The following is a 22,717-nucleotide window of genomic DNA, read 5'->3' on the forward strand; positions in this document are numbered from 1 at the left end:
ACATTTTAGAGTCTTGTTATATATTTTTTTATTTTTAATATAGAATAAAAATTATGTAAATTTGTTATATATAAAAACAAGGTATATTAATTTTTATTTACATTTATTTTGTAAATAATTTTGAAGGTTCCCCTGTCTCAGTGTCCCAACATAAGAGTCCTCCCACAGAACAACAGTGATTGAGCCCCACACGAGCAATCCATGCACAGAAAAGGCGGAACAATTATGGCACTCACTTTTGAAATAACGAAACTGCTAAAAATTGTTACTCCCACGAGGCAATAATTGTACCCGTAAATTATTGATTTGGTTAAAAGTAGATTAGGCGTGTGTGTGTGTGTGTTCAGATTTTTAATTTGACGATTAGGAAAAGTAAACAACGACTACGATCTAATAAAAGGAACCCTCATGGTGAGTGTTTAAATTTGAAGTCTCCAGAACATGTTCACTCGCATTTTCTAAGAGAGGAAATGGATAATCAACAATGTTATGCCAATAAAAGATGTTTCAAACTCTCGGTGAGTCAAGGAAATTGAGTGTTTATAAAGGAAATTTAGTCTTAATTCCAAAGTAATATAAGATTATTAATTTTGATATTCCGGAACAATATCAACAATTGCTTTATGATGAAAATGTTTGAAAATAAATTATTTATTCATGCATTTTGATAAATAGGATTAAAAAGTCTAAGTTCTTAACCATTTTTATCTCTCAATTGTTTCAATAATTTTCTTATATCATTTCCTCTAAATCTGTTAAAGGTTTAAATATACGAAAACTATGGAAACTATTGAGAGATAAATACATAATCATGCCATTAAGGAGATAATGTGTATCAATGAGTGTGGATAGAAGATTGAATGATACATAAGTTATTGAGTTGTGACTAACCAACACATATAGGAGATGGACCAGATTAATATTTTTTTTCAATTCATTGATATTTTATGGTTAATTAAAGTGTTGGCAACAAGTATGAGTAATTAGATACTCAATCAGTAAGGATACAAATATAAGAGTTAATTAGATCATAATGGATATTGTAATACATCTTATTTATTTTCATTTTTATATCTTATTTCTCTTATTAGATTTCATCTTTAAATATTATTTAATAGATGTATAAGTTGTACCATGATAATTAAGACAAACAATGTAAGGCTTTTCAACACTCCATCCATATGTTTTCCAGGTGATGCCTCTCATAATAGATGATTTACATAAATGAAAAATCATGTTAGATTTCAATTCATTTTAAAATCGATTGATAAACTGAAGTTGGTCAACAATAATATAAACTATATTCTCCCTTAAGAATTATGACAGGTAATGTTTGACTTTTCAACACCCTAGGTAGCATTCTACAAAAACACATTACAATTAAAAAAATGTTTTGTTTTTTTTATTCTTTGTCAGTATTTTAATAAAATTAAAAGAAAAATGATCATATATTTTATCCTATTCCGTTTTTAATTTATATCACACATAAATAGAATTCTTATATTTTATTTTATCCTGTAATGTCACGTCTATCAAACACTACCTCAAGCCCTCAACCAACAGGATGATCCTACTATTTTACACATTTTACAAATAACCAATTTGTTCAATTAACTAATAATTTGGTCCAACCCTGTATAACAGATAGCTCCAATATTATGATTGGGTATGTCTTTTGTACGAAAGCTCCAATGGCTTCTTACTACTTCCTCCTCTTGCTAGTTCTCGTTGGTGCAACTACAGCAGCTTCTGAGGAAGAGCTATGCACAGACTTTTACTCCTGCACCTGCCCAAACTTGTTGCCTATAGTGAAGAAAGGAGTGGCCAAAGCCATTCAGAAAGAACCACGCATGGGGGCTTCCTTACTCCGATTGCATTTCCATCACTTCTTTGTAAACGTGAGTATATAATAATTAATAATGTAGTATAATATATATATGTGCATTTATGTTTACTTCATTTAACCTTTTGTATAGGCTGCAAGGTGCAAGAAATTAGGTAGTCTGACTCATTATGGTCCAAATAATCTTATAATGACACGTAATTAAGTGTCAAATGTTGTTAATTCTTGTTGTAAATTGAAAATTTTAAATATATCTCACATAAAGATTGACTGAAATTATCTAATAATTAGCTTGTTCCAAGTTGCTTTCATAAGATAGTGATATTTCAGGGTTGTGATGCACCAATACTGTTGGATGATACAAGCAACTTCGTTGGAGAGCAAACAGCAGAAGCTAACAATCAATCAGCTAGAGGGTTCAACGTGATTAATGATATTAAGGCCAATGTGGAGAAAGAATGCCCCAGAGTGGTGTCATGTGCTGATATTCTTGCTCTGGCAGCTCGAGATTCTGTAGTTTGTGTAATATAGATACTCCTTTCGTTTTTTTTTTTAATTATGGGATTTTGGAGAAATTTTATTTCTATTTACATGTTATTTATAAAATTTAAGATCACATTAAATGTTTTTTATCCATTAATTTTTTTTATCTTTAATTAATGTAGCCATGTATTTATTATGAAATAGAAAGAAAAAGGAATTAAATAGGAAACTCCACACCTATTTTGTTATAGTTGAAAAATTATTATATTTTTTTATTTCAAGAAAATAACTTTAAAAAACAGATAAAAAGCAACTGAAGTAGTAATATTCTGTGATTCTATTTCTATCCCAGTCAAAGTTATCAATTATTATGGCCCTTGAATTAGTAGCACTTACTATATCTTTTTGTGTAAAACATTTGCAGTTAGGAGGACCTACTTGGGAAGTGGGGTTGGGGAGAAGAGCTTCTACTACAGCATGTAGAAGTGATGCTAATAACAACATTCCCGGGCCTTTCCTCAGTCTATCTGCTCTCATAAACAATTTTGCTAATCAAGACCTCTCAGTTACAGACTTGGTGGCTCTTTCAGGTGTTATAATATATTTGAGATGTCTTAAGTCAGTTAAAATATATGCCTCCCAACAAAAAATAATCCCTCATTTTAATAAAAGTTAAAATAAATGTTTTTTAATATTTTTTATCCATAAAAATAAAAAACAGAAAATTTACAACAACTTACTTACGCACCGACCACCTTACTTTTTAATACATCTGGGTTCCAAATTAAAGTTGTGGTTTTATATATGTGGAATGATTGTGATGGCATGTGGAGTTTCTTGCATTAGTAATTCATTTTACATAATAGTAGTAGTATCTATTTAAATAGAATTTGCAAGAGATGAACTCATAAAAAACTGAGGAAATTGTTGTTCTTCCCTTTCATTTTAACTAAAACGAATAATGTGATATTCGACCAAAAAAAATTATTAGATGTAAAGAAACTAATTTTGTGATTCTGCCTTTTCAGAGCTTTTTCCATAAACTAATTCTTTCCACTTTTAAGAAAAATACTAAATATTTTTTACTTTTCATTTTTTAAAACTAGCATAATTATTATAATCTTTTGAACATATGCATAATTAAAAACACACTTTTTCCTAACGAAATCAAACAAAAAGGTCCCCAATTTATTTTTTTCATGCAGTCCAACAAAAACTCATTCTTTACTCATCTGCTATCCATTGAGGTATGAAATTAGAACCAATTTATTATTTATTACTTTTCTTATTATTCGGTTTACTTCTTAAATAATGTGATAAAAAAAATTCTTCTATTTCAACATAAAATCTATATATAATCAAGGACATTATAATTTTATTTCATTTTATCTCTTTCTATTTGAGCTCGTCTCATGTTATCTCTTCTCACTTCATTCATTCATTATTAAATATCCCATCGTATTGATCTAGGTGTCTTTATTTGTTTCTAGATATCAACGGATTCTAGTACTCTTAATATTGGTTATTGCGTGAGTAACAAAACAACCATTTCCTGGTTATTATTGTCATAATTAAGAGTGTTGTTCTGTCTATTTATTACCTAAAATTATCACTCGTCGGTTTGAGTTTTGCTCAACCTATTTATTGATATAAAAAAAAAAAATACCACTGTTCAAAAGTTGTGCTTGGAAAAATATTTTAGTGAATTTGGTCATTTCATTTTTTTTCTGGAGAATAAATAATATTTCTTACTATTTTGAAAGAAAAACACATTTTTTTCCTGTGTAATACCTTCCATTTCCTGCACTGAATTGTGTGTTCCTCTGCCTCTGTAAGAACACTGCCGTACTGAAGAAATGAGAGGATCCTAATTGAATTTTGGCTTCCCATATTCACTTTTAGTGTTTCAAACTTTCAACTCACTAACAGCAACTTTTCAATAACAGGGGCACATACCATTGGCCTGGCTGAATGAAAAAATTTCCGAGCACACATCTACAATGATTCCAACGTTGATCCCTCCCACCGAAAGTCCCTGCAGAGCAAGTGCCCCAGGAGTGGAAATGACAAAATACTCGAACCCCTTGACCACCAAACTCCAATCCATTTCGATAATCTTCCAGAATTTGGTGAGTAAAAAGGCCCTTCTTCATTCTGATCAGGAGCTCTTCAATAGCAGTTCTACTGACAATCTGGTAAGAAAATATGCTGCCAACTACTGCTGCATTCTTTGAAGACTTTGCCAAGGGCATGGTCAAAATGAGCAACATCAAGCCTCTCACAGGAAGCAAAGGCCAGATCAGAATCAATTGTGGGAAAATAAATTAAAAGTTAGCAAGTGATGATGTCTAGTATGTTTTAATATAAATTTTATTTCCCTCCTCCAAAGTTATGTCAAATAATTGGATCCTCTCGCACCGTCAAGCAACCTTATTAATCATCAATACACTATGTAGTTTTATATGTATACAATATATGCACATGACTTTGTGACAAATGAACGACAATCAACATAGCCAGCAAGCAGACTTATAGCATCAAATGAACGACAATAGCAAGCTATCTATCCAGAAAAATTATATCTCTTTGCATTTGCCTGGTTAAGTTTTTAAAGAATCACCAGCCTAAAACAAAGCAAGGCATTAAAATCACAAAATTAAATGAATTATAAGAATACTACTAAACTCCAAGAAGAAATTTACAAGAGAAATAAGAAAAAAAATATATAAGGACAATTAATATGTTACAGTGTTAGGCTAAACAATTTTAACTTCGATTATTCCCACTAGACTATTACAATATATTTGGTCAGAGAGATGACTGGGGGGTAGTTACTTCATCATGAAAATCACGATATCTCAACTATAAAACATTACAACCTACCGAAACAACGAAATTTCAAGCTGCTATTTATAGTTATATTACATATCCCCCACTTAATCCAGCTCATCACCAGATTCAACCTCCAGTTTGAATTCATCAATCTCTTTAAAGTAAGCTTTCTGTTTTTCTATAAATTCTTGGAGCTGGTGATTCTTGAGCTCATCTTTTTCAGATGACAAAGCACACTGTTTCTGAAAATTCAGAAAATATGCATCAGACACTAGCAAAATATTTATTTTGACATGATTGAACATGAAACTGAGAAACAAGAAGTATGCAGAATCTATGGCCTGTAAGCAAGCCCCCTGCCAAAAGAAAATGTCATGTGCAGGAGAAAACAGAAGTGTATGAAGCTAGAAAGTACCAGAAAATTATATATTCTACTTCCACCCAACAACTATTTCAAAGATTTTATTAGGGCAATGAGTAACGTGTAATGACAAAGGAAATCTAAATAGTTGGGAGTCACAATAACTATCAGAGATTGAAAATTGATCAACTTCCATTGTAACCACTATAAAACTATTCCAAATGACACAAAAATGGTGGTTCAGTGAAAAAGGGTCCCACTATATCCCAATGGGTGGATAGGTTGTATCTGAGGCTATATAATCTGTGGGCAGATCACCGGGTGGCAATCTTAACATTGCATCAAGATTCACCCTTCACACAAATTAAAATCCTACAAAAGTGTGAAATACCCATTATATTTTAGATGCAAGTTTCATAGACATTCTAAAATTGTTTATGTAGTTTCATTAAACATCAAGGGAGGTTGGCATAAAATTGTTTGATGTATAGATGATGGACTTGTGATTACTCATGTGGAGTCATGCCACAGAGATTGACATACTCACTAAAAAAGCAGGAATACTCATCTTAAACAATAAATAAACAATCCTCAGAAAATGCTCGTTGCAATATTTTTAACAAGGACAGTTTCATAAAAGATCAAGTTCTTGTTGAATAACTAATTCAATATCCCTAGAGTCAGAGGGGTTTGAGTTTCCTAATAAAACCACAGAAACTCAGGAACACAACAGTAAATTAATACCTTCGTACGAGGAACTGTCATTGCCTTTGCCTTGGGTAGGTTTGCACCTTCAAACTCATCATCTTTCTCACTGTTTTTTCATCACAAAATCATACACAATAATTATATAGAAGAACTTCCAAGAAAGAGACAATAAAAAGCAAAAATCAAATACAATTCCCTTAATGAAGACAACCAATATAATGGACCTATCCAACCATAACATGGATACCAACAGAGAATCGAAGGAAACATAAAATGTTAAGGGTATAAAGCATTGTAACTGCAAAGCAGGACCGACTAAAAAAAGTGAAACAAAAAGGGATAACTCTGAATCAGTAATCTATTCAGGAAAGCTTCACAAGGCTAAGAAATTTCATGCATTCATACATATATGCCTAATATAGCCAATCCAAACAGGAAACTCCACAAATACTTTGGCAAACTCCTTTCAAGAACTGTGAAATGTTTAAGTAGCAACACACTCTCTAATAAACTCCAGTATTACTTCAAATTCAGTAGAAACTACAGAATAATAAGTAATTACCAAGTATGAGAGATCTTGAAATTGGGCGTGGTAGTGAAAGGAACAGCCACTGCCTTCCCTTTATCCCTCTTTCTTTTATTTGAAGAACGTCTTCGACTGTACACGACTGTAATAGGCTCAGAGGCTTCAACATCAACAATCTCTAAAGAAAAAAAGGGAATCACAAAAAAACGACAATAATAGGAAGTAACTAAACACAGCGATTAAACATGGTATATTCAAATTGAAGTATTGCTAAGCTGGAATAAAAGTTTTGGTTGCAAGACAAATTGAATTTGAGAATTGAATGGGGGAGTGATGAAAGTACCGAGGGGAGAGGGAGAGGGAGAGGGAGGGTTTGGGGAATTATGGAGATTGGTGGTAGTGGTGGTGGTGGTGGTGATAGTAGCAGCGGTGTTGCATTTAGCGGGTGCGGAAGAAGAAGGGTTGGTTATGGTTTTGTGAGGTTTGAGGGGAACAAGGGAGGGAGAACAAGTGTTGGTGCGATCGGAAAAAGGCTTTCTGCGAGTCACCACTCGTCTTTCGTTACTACCAGCTTCCATTCTTACTTATGCCTTTGCCTTTCCATTGGAAGTGCCCAAAGGATGTAGAAGATTGAGGAAGAAGCTTCTGTGTTAGCGGGAATTTTTTTTTTTTTCCGGTTCAAGGCCGACATGGACAACGCAACTTGGGTTGGGTTGGGTAATATCAATAGGCCCATTTTGGTACATATCCAACTCTACACACATTCATAGGCCTCATTAATAGCTGAACGTAGCTTTTTATTTATTTATTAAAACCAGTCATATTTTTTTTTATATTATTCTGATTTTTTTTTATTTTATAAAAAATGTATTTTAGTATAAATGCTTTTGAATGTGTGTATAAACAATCATAAATATTAGTATATACTTAAATAATCATATGTTTACAAATATTTTATATCATTTTACTTTATATAAATGTGTCTTATAAAAACATTAGCTTTATAAATATATTTACATTCTTTTTTACTATGGTACAAGTACAAAGTATTCACCTTAATTTCCTACTTTTCCTAACTCTACACACACACATAATAATTCTTCTTCTTCATTCTCTATAATTAGTGTGGTTGGGTGTATCTTTAGGGGGTTCAAACCGCATATGCAGTTAACCGCATATGAAGTTTTCTTTTGCCTTTAATATTGCTGTATTATAAAATTATTATTGCACCACACTCCAGTCCCAATATATCAATAGTAGTATCTTTTTTTGTAATCCATTGTTTTTAACGGCTTTACCAGCTCCAAAATATTAGTATGCTGTAACTTCTATGATCGCTTCACCAACTTGTCAAAATTGTGGTGCTCCAAATTAGACGTTATGAATAATATTATATAACAATAATTTAAAATATAAAATAAAAATAAAGTTATGCTTGACATTATATTATATAAATTATACCAATATGAATATATTATATTAGGTGACCTGCTGATATTGAATCCAATTGATATTGAATCTAATTGAGGCAACATAAATACGACACGCATAAAGATTCTTTGCATTTATGAAAATATTTTATTTGTCTTATAATAAAACATTTTAAGAATTCGTATCTTTACTTGACGCTAAAAAAATACAACAATTATACATTCTAGACCCTTAACACGTGTGCAGTAAAAAACAACAACACGTGTGTAAAGTTAATTTTTGTAATAGTATTCACAATATGTATAAGTACATGAAATAAATTATAAATATGCATGTGAGATTTATTTAATTTTAGAATATATTTGGATTTAATAGTAAAAAATTACATAAATTGAAGTTTTTTAGATTTTACTTTAATTCACTAATTCCTTTTTTGTTTCTTATATTTTTTATTTGAAATCAGTTTTAAAAAGATATTTTTCTAAAACACTTTCAGATAAATAAAAAAAAAAAGTACTCTCTAAAGTAAATTAAACTAAATATGTAAAATATAAACTTAATCAATTCATTCTATCATAAAATATTTACATAATACATACAATAATAACTTGATTATATTTCATACCATTATTTTTGCCGACATATTATTTAATTTGTTCCATCCATGATTAAACACTTAATCATGCCTTTATGTATCTTAAACAACCAGAAAAATTCACAAGGCTCGTCACTTCACCTAAAGCAACACCGTCCTCAGAAACAAAACCAGCATAAGCCTCCTCCGGTTTAACCTTTTCAGTGTTCTAATAAAACAGACAGAAACCCCCCTTGTAAATTAACAAACCAAGGGGCCACAAAAGAAGCCCAAATTACAACCTCACCCTCATCTCCTTAGCCTATAAATACTCACCCTCTTCATCCCTTAACCTCTCATCACCCCCACCTAGCTGGTAAATTCTAAAGATCGAGCAACAAAAGATTCAACATGGATGCAATTCAATTGTGGGTTTCAAAGCACAAGCTAGCCACAGTTGGTAAGTTAGGCACAACTAACAAGTAGTTTTCTCCCCTTCCCCCACATCATCATCTATGTTCTCTAATAAAGACATTCTTTTGGACACTCTTTATATCATGTTCTATTTAATAGTTCTTCCTGAGTTTGTAATTTTTAATCAATTTTATCCAATAAAAAAAGTATACTTAAAAGAATGTATTAAAGAGTATATTCTTAACAAAGTTCGTAATCGTATCACTAATCAATATCTATTATAACAAATTTTAAAGTTGGTGACAAATTTAATTATGACTAAAATAATTGGTGTTGGTTTTAGGGGGTCTGTGGGCCTCTGGAATTGGGGCATCGCTTGTGGCTTATTCACGTACAAGGTCTCCAATGAAGCCTAGTCTTAGACTTATCCATGCCAGGTACATTACATTAATTACATGTCCCACAATTCACGTACTTAATAGTGTTCCTTTTTTAAAAGTCAAAATATATATGCAGAATTTAATTTTTATTTTTGTTGTTTTTTTGGATTGTAGATTGCATGCCCAAGCGTTAACACTGGCAGTGTTGTCTGGTGCCGCGGCTTATCGCTACTACGAGAATCGTGCTGATTAGCCCAAACCACAGGCCCAGCTTCTTCAATGGGAGATCCTCAGTCCTTACTAAGGATATTAATTAAATATTATAAAAAAAAATAATGCAGATTTAGGAATTTATATTTCACATAGATGATGAGGAGAGGGTCCTCTATGATATCATCTACTTTGTTGTAATCTTTTATTTTTCTTTAATATTATCAGAGGGGGGAAACAGAGAGGTTTCCCTACCGATCAACTTGGTTGATTGAATTGTATAAAGCCCATATAAAAGGGAAATTATCTTTATTTGCTTTTAATTGTTTTTTGGGTTTTATCAAGGGTTGTTTTTCATTATGAATTAATTAGTTGGACCTCTAATCACTTTGTTTGGGCCCATTGCATGGTACAAAACTGTTCAATTATTAACGGCCTTTAAAGTAGATGGACATGCAGTATCTAACACGTTTTTAACACCCATACTTTATTAGGTATTCTGTTCATTTTTTTAATTAGTTTAAATACTTTAGTCGATACTTTTATAGAATTCAGTTATTAGAGTTAACAATTTTACAAGAATTGACATATAATAGTATTATTAGAAATAGTTTTTTAACTTTTAGAAAAGTTAACTTAAATATAATAAAAACATTAAACAATAACGTCTCTCATTTTTTTTCATAAGATTTATCATTGTAGAAAATATAAAACTTAATAAGTTAGTTTTAAAAGGTGATTTTTTTTTTTTGTAAAAGTATAATGTTAGATACCAGAATAATGAAATAATATTTCATAGTTCAAATTAGAGTTGAAAAAAATAGATTACTGAATGTGAATTAACTAGTACAAGATTATTATAGTTTATGGGAGATATTTGTGGTTTATACTAAAAAAAGAGTACATGTAAAAAAATTAAGAATTGACAAAAAGTTTGACTTGAAAAACCCTCAAGGAAAGAGTACATGTTGAAAAAAATAATAATTGACAAAAAAATTGACTTGAAAACCCCTCAAAGAAAAGAAGGGGAAAACCAACGACTTTGGTAGTAAAAATATTATTAAGTGGAAGAAATTAGAACATCTTTCTCTAATTACAAGGAAAAAATATTTAGCATTCTCTCTTGAAAATAGGAAAATAGGAGTAGTAGAAGAACATCAAAGGAAAACCTATGCACTTTTTCTCCCTGAATTTGGTTTCTCAAATGTTTTTGGGATGCAGAACTGATCATAATCAGCAAGAGACCGATAAGTTTATAGTAAAATTAGTTAAGTTTTATTAATGACATATTTCTTTCCCGAAATGTTTCTTTTTAATGAATTTATAAGAATGAAATCATAAATTGAAAACATAAATTAATTATTATAATAATTCATACTTACATAATAAAATTAAAATTACACAATTTATTATAATTAAAATCACACAACTATATCTATTTAATAAAAATTATATTATTTTAATAAATTTTAATTTTGATAAAAAAAAAATCTAAAAATCACTACATATTAACATTATATTAACAATAAACTAAATAAGCAGTCAAATTTAATGATTATATAGTAATTTCTCTAGTCCTTTATATAAGAAACAAAAAAAACTAATTTATCAAAACCAATAAAAATAGGTAAATTAGTTAATTTAATTAATAATAACTAAATTTAAATTTTATTCAAAAATATTTATAGAAAGTAGTGATAATATTTAATGGATATTTAACCATTTTTATGTAAAAATGATAATGTGCGATAGTATGTTCTATTTTAGTCTCGCTTAAGTAGGACAGACTAGACACATTGGCTTATCTCGCTTATGATTGAGTTGATGGATTGACCCTTCATATTTAAAAAAATAAAAACTAAAACTAAATTTAAATTGTATTAAAATTGCTAGATTGATTATTTTTTTAAATCAAAGCATAAATTTTAAAAGGTAAGAAAATTAAATAGATATTTTAAGAAGTGATAGCATATCTTAACAAGTAAAATAAGTAATTGCAAAATATAAAAAAGAATGAGAAGTGATTATATAAATACAGTAAATATATCAAATGGTATATTAACCCAATAAAAATAAGATATAATATATATTTATTTTTAAAGAAAAAATAAAGATGGACCAATCCATCTGGATGTGGGTGATATCAAAAACCAAGTCTCTGAGTGTGACTCAAAGTGTGGGAACTGGGAGTATACGTCAACCAAAATTTGAGTTGAGTTTCAACTCAAGTCTCCTTGTCTTGTGACTTACGTGCACCAACATACCTTTTCTCCACTCTGACCTAAACCCAAAATCCAAAACCCCTCATCCCTTCACTCTGACCCGACCCTTACCCTTACCCAAACTCCTCTTCCTTCCACAATTCCACTCCTACCCCTTACCAATCCATGTCCTTAAAAATAGGAATTCTCAACTTCGAACCCATCATGTCCCTAACTAACAAGAACAGGACTAGGAGATCGTTAACTCCCTCCCTCAAGAAATAATGTAACAAGAAAATATAATTTTATTTATTCGCTTCCTCTTAATTTCTTGTTTAGTTTTACTTGAATAAATAATTACTTTTTTCTTCTAACTTTTTGTGAGACTTAAAAAATAAATATGCACTATTTTTTTGGTCATATATGCACTAAATAATATAATATTACTAAGTAAGGTGACAGGAATAGAAGAACCTGTACTAATACAGTATAGCTTTGAAGCAAATAGATCATCTTTTTAGGCAGTGCGATCAAACTTAAAGTCTTAAACCCATATTGATGCATTCTTTCTTTCGTCAGCGTCAGAAAACAATTAAGGGTCAGTGATTAAGAGGCTTTTTAATTTTTACGTATACATAACTCATACAATCTAGAAACTGTATAGTGTATACTTTAAAAAATGTACCCCTTTATGTATATAATAGTTCAAAAGTCCAAAGTGCCCAGTAGAAGAATATGTGTGTCCATTGTAAGGAATAATTAAATTATAGACCCAATATACTTCATTATTTTCAAATTAATACGTTGGGTTGCTTATCATGCAAAGACCATTTTTATAAGCTGAAGGATGGTGCAGCGCCTGAGCGACCGTGAGGTCACCTGTCTTCGGTTCATGATTAACTTGAAAACATTCATCACTAGTCTATTCCATGGGTAACAAGTGTCAACTTTCATTGCTTGAAGTTTCAGTAGGCCACATCTTTGTTACCTTTTTTTGTACTAAACTCCGTTAGGGAAGGTGCCATTTCAAGTTTTACGTGTCTCATCCGGTTAGCCTCATTCCATTATACTTTTGACTTTAAGAACATTGTTTAGGAAATTAACCTAATTGGCATGATTTGAATAAAATTAAACTCATTATTAATCATTCATTCATTACATTACGAGGTTAACAGTCTAATCATATAATTTTCGACTCCTCAGTCCTCATATATATTTAACTAAATTATATAAAATAATTAAAATGCATTATATATGCATTTGTTTATGCATCATTATATGTATATATGTGGGTATATATTAGATATGTAAATGCTGGCTCCATACATAAATTTTATCAACCATCAACTACTTTTTATCATTCTCTTACAGCTGGCACATATATATTTTCATTAAAAATTGGAAGCTATCTTGTACGACGCCTGATTCCTCAAGGAACAATTTACCAGTTAGCCAACATGAAAGAAAATGGGAAAAAAAAATTGGAAAATTGCAATATATATAGCAAACATTTGATTACTGATTTACTCTTCTTGATCGCCACTTTTGCTCCAATTCTTTATTGCTTGTACCACAGCTTGTTTCACAACATGTGCATCAATTGTCTCCACTTGTTCTTCATTCTACAAAAGTTACATCATATATATTTTTCCGTCATTATTATAAATGAATATACATTGGAGAAAAAATGCAAGAAAATGTATAATATTAATTCGTTACTGAAAGACATTGTACCTGGTAGACAATTAATGAATACTCTATTATTATTAGGGTTAAGATTTAACACTATATATGCATGACCATCAATTAATGCACACAGTAACTATGTCCCTTTACTGGCGTCCCCCAATGAGGAACGTTTTATAAAAGGACAACACATGTGACATCCTAAAGTATTGATAACACAAGGAAAAGAGAGAGATCAAATGATACACATGTTGAAAACAAATAAGCAATTGTAATATAGTTTTTAAAAATTTGCTATGTATGCATATATCTTACTTCTCCAACTGCTTGAAATCGAAAAGTGTCTGTACAAGAAACCCTAGCTTCAAGCACAGTGAGTCTCATCTCTTCAAAGGCCTCCAATATGGAAACAAGCAGACCTGAACACCCTTTTGCCGAGAAAACATTTATAAGAAATCCCTTTTCTAGGGTTTCTACTGTAACCTGCACAAGTCCATTCACCAAAAATGCCACTCCAATCAATGCTTTTATATTGCAAGGAACTTGATCAAACATATATGTACTGGAGTTGTTGAATATAGATTATGCTGTTAACTTTTCTCAATTAAGAAAATACCATAGGCAAAGGGTTGTGGACACTTGAAGTTTCTGCAGAGGCTATCTCTTGATTCAGTCTTTCTACCTTTTGCTTTAACTTTTCGATATACTTTGATGCATCGACTATGATCGAAGTTTTATTTAGCTGCCATAAACCATGCATATATAATAATAATTAAATAATTTACTATCTCAAATACGCTGCATAGATAGGAAACAACTATATATATATGCGTTGGTTTACAAGACATATGATATTAAATTAAAGAAAGTTGTCAATCACTATTTTCAACCATATTATATTGTAATAATTAATATTCATCATAAATCATTTTGTGCTTCCGTTTTCTACCCAGATATGGAAATGAGAGCACAGAAAGATAGTCGAAGATGCAAAAAGAATGAATATGGATTAGTTCAATAAGGAAAAAGGAAATTATTATATATAACTATGTAAGATTTGAATAATAAGAAAAATAACAAAGAAGAAGAATGTTTCCTTTAACAAAAATGGAATCAAATTCGGAAGAGGAACTGAATAGCAGAGGGGAGTATATATAAGTGTACAACAATATTACTGTCTAACTGAACATTCTTTTAGGCAATTGGCATATTTCCTTGAGAATATTCACGGAGAAATATATCCAATGGAAAGAAAGATATCAGAGGAGAAAATGCAGGGAATTACAGCATGAGAGTTAGTAATAGAACGAAGATTTTGCAGCTTCTCATGCAGTGCTGCTCTCTTTTGCTCTTTGGAAACCATTTTGTGTGCTCTCTCTTTCTCTCTCTCCTCTTATGATCCTTCTTCTGGCTTTCTTTCTCTCTGGTGCTTTTCTTTTGCTATCAACTCTGCAGAGTTCTGTGGTCATTTAAAAGAAAGGGATGAGCTCTCAAATCCATATGATCTCATGTGTTTTCTCCCCACATGACTGTCTCAGTTTATTCATAAATAAATACTATATACATTTTGGTTGAACTTACAAAAGTACCCTTTTGTTATATATTTTGGAGTTTTTCCATTTGCCCAATTTTGAAATGCTTCTTTTCTCTTTGCCAAAAGTGTTAACTTATTGATTATTGATGTGGCAGCTAGAAGATTATGGAATTTCATAAATATAATACATATATAATAGCAGTATACTAGCTAGATCATTGAATTGGATTCTTCTTCTTTTTATTTATTTAAAAAAGGTGTTAGTTTATCATCTTTTCAAACAATAATAATTTGTCAACTTCTGAAACAAATTTTAAAAGAAAAAAATAATGATTATTTTCTAAATACTAAATTTTCCCAGAAAATATGTCGAGTGATATGCATTACCTTATCAAAGTGTTATAATGAAATCATAAATAATTCATCAAGAGGAATAAATATATAGTTTGTGAGTAACTTATATATATAGCTGTATGCCAGAAAAATAGGAACCACTTAGTTTTTAAACTAAGGAATATAATTATATAGCTATGCAGGTTTATGTATGCGGGATGGCAATAACTATCCCTTTTTTAATTATGTGTAAAACGTCTCTCTGTATGTTCTCAGCATTTTGGTGGCCACTTCTTGTGCCTCCTTCTTTCTTTAATTAATAATAAATGTTTTGGCTGTTAAAAAAAACAAAAACAAAAAAGGGCATATTGGGAAAAAAGAATATCTGGCATAAGTTTTTGAGTTGGAAGAAAATGGTAGAAGGGGAATCATCAACTCGTGATAGTGAAAATATGGCCATCGAAAGAAGTGAAGGAGAAGCAACAAAAGGATGTTTAGTTGTGATTTTGGAATGCCTCCAAACACTCCTCACGGGGGCTTTTTAGGCTCTCCTCCACTCTCGATCCTTTCTCGCACCAGCAATCAAACTTTTGTCTTCTTTCTTCTTCTCTCTCCACACGTGCCATCATATATATATATATATACCCTTCTCATCGTATGAGACACCTAATTAAGCTGATTTTCATATTATTATTTTTTATCTTTCCCGCTTGAAAGTGAAATTAAAATGTCATGATTTATATGCTTTTGTTTCGTAAATATGTTACGATTAACTATAACATGTATACTTGCTAGCTGGAGGTTCCATGCAGTTCTAAGAAACAGATTAAAATCCATTATTAGCTTTGAAACCACATCAATTTTCATACATAATTATCTCTTGTCTAGCTTCCATATATATCCAAAGCTGTACATAAATTTGACATGGATGTTCACATGATCATGATATGGATTTCTGTATATATAACTTGAACTGTGGTATTCAAATCACGGACACTGAAATTACTGTATCCACTTTTTCCTAGTTGCAATTATTAGCTTGTCCAATAAAGAAACGCTCAGCAGATATCATAATAGTTTATTATTGATTTCTTTTTTATCTTCATTGAAAAGGGCATCTGATTCTGATCTAAATTTCTTGATTTTGTAAAGATATAACCCAAGTCACGTTTACTGTTTAACTAGCCAACTTATGTACACTATGTATAAGTAACAAGTCCCATTAATTAAGAGAAATGATTTGACTGTTATAAACTCAAGTCTTATAATTGTTAACACGAGTCAAGTTTTTTATTTTTCATAAGTGAATAAAATTAAAGAGTATAAAGGGAATTTTAACCACTTAACAAGTTGATTGGAATTGAATAGCTTTTATGCATGGCTTGATTTCTCTGTAGTGTTAACGTTGGATTTACTTCTCACTTGATTCAACATAGGAGTTTGATTCGGAGGAATATATAAATTTTAAAAAATTTGGATGATGGTGACTTAATTTGCATGATCTCTAGTTAATTATATTTGATTAATTACACCGTAACTAAATTACTTTTAGGCTGGGGACTCTAGATCTTATTAAATTGTACTCGTTGGCTTGACTTAGATCATTTCTAAAATAGGTGTATATGTTGAGAGATTGGTCCTTTTATCCTTTGTCTTGTATGGATGTATAGAAAATTTATTTAAGAACTAGACTTTGAAGATGTCTGAGGTTTCTTGTATATAAGTATTGGAATACCTTTTCTATTTCTTTTATAATATATTTTTTTCTAATAATAAAAATTTCTTAATAAAATAAAAAGACTAATTATTCACCAGTTTTAAAAAGATGTATAAGTGCGTACATTTAACTTTAACATAAATTCATGATCCATTGATTAATTAACATTCGATCACTGATAGTATTGGTTCAAGCTAATCTAGGTAGCAAACTTTTATCTTATTTAACAAATTAGATCTAGTAATCTAACAATTGGCAAATGTATTTCTGAAAATTATATCATCTTTTTGCCAATCACATGGACTAAATTACCACATGCTACGTACGTTTCCCTTCCTGTGTTAAGAAATTAATTAGGAGTCTCTATTAATGTCAAATGTCAATAATTCAAGTAGACTGAAATGCATTGCTGGAAGGAGAAACTCCAGTATTAATTTCACACAGGATTTGTCTTTTATAAGAAAGGTATGAGATATCCAAACAAAAGGGGAAAAAATGGGATGGGACTCTACCCTGATCATAACTTTTCTTTTAACGGTAATAACACTTAAATTAGCATTTCTTTTTTAATCTTGACTAAATTATAATTTTGTTCTACTTAATTTCTTAAATTTATAATTTTAATTTCTCTAAATTTTAATTATAACATTTTGATTTCTCTAGTATTATAAATAGGTGATTTTGATGCTCTTATATATTATTTATAAATAATTATAATTAATTGAGTTATTAAGTTAATTACAAATTAATTATTAAAAATTTAATAAAAATATTAATAATTCTAATTCTCCACCATACTGTTCTCTTCTTCTTCGCAAACACTTTTTTCACTTTCATTATCACACACAATTTCATCGACAACAACACCATATTAGTATTAATAGTTTTTTATTGAATTTTTTTAATGATTAATAATTTTTATTTAATTTAATATTTCTAATAATTACAATTATTAGTTAATAATTTATCAAAAAGACTAAAATTGTTAATTTATAAAATTAAGGGATCAAATATTACAATTAAAAATAAAAAGGATCAAAATCATAGATTTAAAAAACTGGGATCAAAATTATAATTTAACATTTAATCTTTAAGCTTTGAAGTTCATAGTTGTTTATGGTTTTCCCCATGCTTCCGAGATCAAAGGTTTGTTCCGCTGAACAAAGACATTCATAATCGTGACTATCTATGGTTTTAGGTAGAAGTAATGAAAATGAAAAGAGTAGATGGAAAGGCATGAAAGAGACTGGTATACATGCATCCAAGCATTAGAATGCTAGTATTTTTTGTTGTATAATGAAAATAAAAAAGTTTAAACTTAGAATCTTATGAAAAATAATCCTAACTCTCCTCATCCAACGTAATATTATTTTGGTCCAAACACACTGAACATGAATGTTGGCGTTAATGATGATTGATGAGTGTATTTAATTATAATGAGCTTATATATATAGCAGCCGAGAGATAAGCCGTCCAGTAGTCACAGGATATAGATATAAACATATGATATTTGAATGACAAGGATCATATGATATGATATGTATTTAGAGCTGTTGGTTCTTGTTGCTTCCGCGTTCCAGTATTGTCACCATTCCACAAGGACAAATCACGTACCCACCTCCATTCACATGCGTGACCATTAATCATCACAACAAAACAATATCCTCCATACACATATCCCTGCTCCTACCTTGTCTCTTGCCTTCCATAAAAGTATTTTGTTGCTCTGAACTCTCCTAGAGCCTTTTAGATTCCATTAGTGTGCTCAGCTAGTTGCTAGTTTTCCCCTGTGACCCCCAATTTTCCCTCCACAACCTCGAGCACAATGCTTTCTTGGACCCTTATATATGGACCATACTCCTTCAGACCACCTTCGTTTATTGTATAATTCATCTATCTATCTCGATTCCTCTATCTATCAATAATAATATTTTTTCAATCATGATTTGCCGATTAATTAAAGGACACAATCAATAAATTAAAATATTCATAATTTAAAATTGGATTAACTTCTATTATATAGCATTTTTATGACTTCAATTATGTAGTCTTTGTTTAATAAAAATTAAACTGTTAATATAGAGATTATGAATTTATATATTAACATAATTGTACTTCTTCTTTTTTTTTCGGCACACAATTGTACTTGATACCGACAGGCAATTCTATTTGGATAGAAATTTGATCCTATTAATACATCACATGCATATTAGTATTATACATTATATTGTTAATATAAATTCAAAATGTGTATATATATATTGATAGTTTATTTTTTATCAACCTATGAAAATAACTTTAACACTTAAATAACTATTTTTATTTGTTAGTAAAAAAAAATTTATAATAAAGTCAACTTTAAGATATAAAACAGCAAGATATCATCGCGAGGGTAGTTTTCTATGATGGGATTTATTTTATTTTATTTTATCGAAGTTTCCCTATAGTCCCAAAGGGAAGACATAAGGGCAATAAGGGCAATTTGTGATTTTAAGGTATTTATAATTCAATTGAAATCCGATGCTGGAATTCATGGAGAGAGATGAACCGATAAGCGCAATTTGTGATTTTAAGGTATTTATAATTGAGTTTTTTGAGTCATCATATTATATAGATGGGAAGTACCTAATAGTTTTGTTCATTATTAATTATTTCAGTCAAAGAATATAATTAATCATTTTTAATAGAATTTCTCAAATCTTTATTTTTATCCACAAAATTCAAATTCCAAGATTTTATTTAAAAAAATGTAAGTTCAGTTTAACTCAGACATATGATATGTTATATAATTAAGTTTAACTTAAATAATTATGAAAAAATAAATTATTATTTAAAATAAATTATCATATATAATAAAATTATTGAACTTTAAAATAATCATTTTGAAAATATATGTAAGGTGAATTCTAATTAGTGAATTAATGATGTGAAAATTTTGTATTATCAATATGCATGAAAATTAAAGTCTTTATAATTATGCATTTACTTTAATTAAAATATAAAACACATTATGTTTTATGAATTAATTGAATGAGACATATAGCTAAATATCAGCCTCATAAAAACACATGGTAACAAAAGGTTATGCTAGTCAATTCCAAACATTGAAGTTAAAGTTAAAAGCAAAGGTAAATATGTACTGACTGGCACATCATTGAAAAATTGACAATAAAGAACAGGACTTGGTTGGGCGTGGGATCGAGACTAGCTAGGTCATTATCATGTATTTTGATTTAAATGTATCGTAAATATGTGGCACAAAATACAAAATTATACTGGCAAGTTTTTTGTCTTGATAAACAGTGGCATGCTATAATAACATTTAATATATATATATATATATATATATATATATATATATATATATATATATATATATATATATATATATATATATATATTAATTAGTGTATATTAACAAGTTTCATAAACAAACATTTGCTAACGTATATATAAGATACGAGAGTATGAAAAGAGGAAATCTTAATGATGCAATTTAAATAAATAGTTAAAATTAAATTTAATTACAATACTGTTGACTATTTACAATCCTGATTAAGTTCGCTAACCTCACGTTTTTTCTATATTTTTCCACTGTGTTCACACAGTTTATTATTAGGTGTGAGCATTTCAACTAAAATAACTCATTGGCTTTGATTCAGAAACCAATAATTGAGTAAGTAATTAATGTTGCTAAGAATTAAGCTGCACAAAAAACTGCAAGCGCATGCTTGGTGAGGTACACGTGCAACATTGATTGATTAAGATTTTCTTAGACTACGAACATAACGAGACGAATAAGAATATTGTAGACAGTAAATGTTATTTTGAATATTTAATAATTACATATTCAGAATTTAAATTTGAATCTAATAATTATGTTGCAACAACTTATCCAGATAATTTACAAGTGGTTATCATTGATTAAGTTTGTTTACGAATCACATTAAATTTACACGGTGTTTTTAAGAATGAAAGAAAATGCATGCACTCCGTTGCGTTATCCCATAGCTCTTATTAACTTCATATTTCCTGTTAATATTGGAGCCTAATTAAACCCTTTATAGCTGGAGTGTCCTTGGAGACTTGGAAGAGTTGTTAGTTGCAATAAAGTTGGAGACTGAGAAGATTCTGTTTTGGATTTGAATGTTTTTACTTACGCATGTTTCATGAACGATGAATATGATATGTACGGTACGCCTTTTGTATGATTGGAGTCATGCATCTACGTATATATAATATGCCGAATGATTACTATATCATGCTGCTTAATTGCATAGATTAAAGTGATGCTATTATTTCGTAAATTAATTACTTAAAATTAGTAAATGATATATGATGAATGCGAGTAATGTTCAATATTATATATGTGACGTTGCTGACCTGTACGCGTTTTGGTGTCCATTAATTAGTATAATATCATGTGACCAATTGTGACCAGAATGAAACCAAAAACAGAAACATTTTTTAGGGTCCAATTATGCAGAGAACTCTATTGCTCAATTCAGAAAAGTTTCTCGTGACATTCCAAATTATTTTAAAAATGAATCTGAAATGTTTGTCTCTATATATGAAAATGAAATCGATAGCAGATTCACACATTTCACAGAGCCTCCATTTTATCTAACTGGCTATACGGTAGATCTGCAGCATAATCCAAAGGATAAAATGAATTATCTTTCTGCCTGCCAATATTAATATTAATATTATATATATATATAATATTATATATATATATATATATATATATATATATATATATATATATATATAATGAGTTTAATTTTCTGTACGCTAGTTATTTTCTCTTCTTATCCCGAACTATTTTGTGTTTGTATCGTACATTAGTATGCTATGATTCTTGTTACTTGCGAGATAGCAAAGCTCACGTGAGTTGCACTTTGGAAAAGTACATTCACATGCCAATGTGTGACAATGGAAACAAAACTTATTAAAAGTATAAAGTTGAGTGACAAGTGCTTTTGTTGTTCATGGACAGGTAAGAGAATCCGTATGTAGCATAGGCCACAATGCAAGAATCTATCAAGATAATATAAACAAGAAAGCCAAACATTTTATTGTATATACATACACGTATCTACAAACGTGAGGAAATGAGTATTGGGGCAAAGGGTGCTCCACGGGTTCAGTAATTAAGTTTGTAAATTCGACTAACCTGATCCGATTAAAACACATCAATTTAGGTTTAGTCATTGTTCAAGGTTTGAATCCAACTAAATTTGTTCAAATCTGATCATCTTTAGTTTGGATAATGGGTTTTGTTTTTAAAGTTGCAAATCGATGACTTAATCTATTGGCATGATACTCTTTAAAATTATTATTAATATTATATATATATATATATGTATATATTGTTGTTTAATTTTTTTTAAAGAAAATCTAGGAACAATATGTATTTTGATTGGTAGACCTAACCTAACTAAACTGGTTGATTCGGTTCAAGTTTGAAAGAAAAAAAATGCA

General features: G+C 29.9%; 2 protein-coding genes and 2 pseudogenes across 3 annotated transcripts; 2 read left to right on the forward strand and 2 right to left on the reverse strand.

Annotated features, from left to right (window-relative positions):
- The first annotated feature begins 1,638 nt into the window (after positions 1–1,638).
- Positions 1,639–4,761, forward strand: LOC114399427 (annotated as a pseudogene).
- A 226-nt stretch (positions 4,762–4,987) lies between these two features.
- On the reverse strand, positions 4,988–7,401 carry LOC114399434. 2 transcript variants are annotated; one of them, XM_028361631.1, is made up of 4 exons: positions 7,097–7,401; positions 6,790–6,895; positions 6,264–6,333; positions 4,988–5,400 (listed from the first exon to the last, which is right to left on the reverse strand). In XM_028361631.1, the coding sequence occupies exons 1-4, from the start codon at positions 7,329–7,331 to the stop codon at positions 5,263–5,265; spliced, it is 549 nt and encodes a 182-aa protein (XP_028217432.1). In that variant the 5' UTR covers positions 7,332–7,401; the 3' UTR covers positions 4,988–5,262. The 2 variants fall into 2 exon arrangements, with proteins under 2 accessions (XP_028217432.1, XP_028217425.1); XM_028361624.1 differs by having other exon boundaries at positions 5,024–5,400; positions 6,790–6,931; positions 7,097–7,400.
- Positions 7,402–8,932: 1,531 nt separating this feature from the next.
- LOC114399449 lies at positions 8,933–10,136 on the forward strand (annotated as a pseudogene).
- Positions 10,137–13,242: 3,106 nt separating this feature from the next.
- LOC114399454 lies at positions 13,243–15,178 on the reverse strand. The gene is made up of 4 exons (XM_028361652.1): positions 14,935–15,178; positions 14,266–14,391; positions 13,965–14,132; positions 13,243–13,585 (listed from the first exon to the last, which is right to left on the reverse strand). The coding sequence occupies exons 1-4, from the start codon at positions 15,010–15,012 to the stop codon at positions 13,487–13,489; spliced, it is 471 nt and encodes a 156-aa protein (XP_028217453.1). The 5' UTR covers positions 15,013–15,178; the 3' UTR covers positions 13,243–13,486.
- Positions 15,179–22,717: the final 7,539 nt, after the last annotated feature.

The sequence above is a fragment of the Glycine soja genome, chromosome 2 (assembly GCF_004193775.1).
Source record: "Glycine soja cultivar W05 chromosome 2, ASM419377v2, whole genome shotgun sequence".
In the NCBI taxonomy this organism is placed as follows: Eukaryota; Viridiplantae; Streptophyta; class Magnoliopsida; order Fabales; family Fabaceae; genus Glycine; species Glycine soja.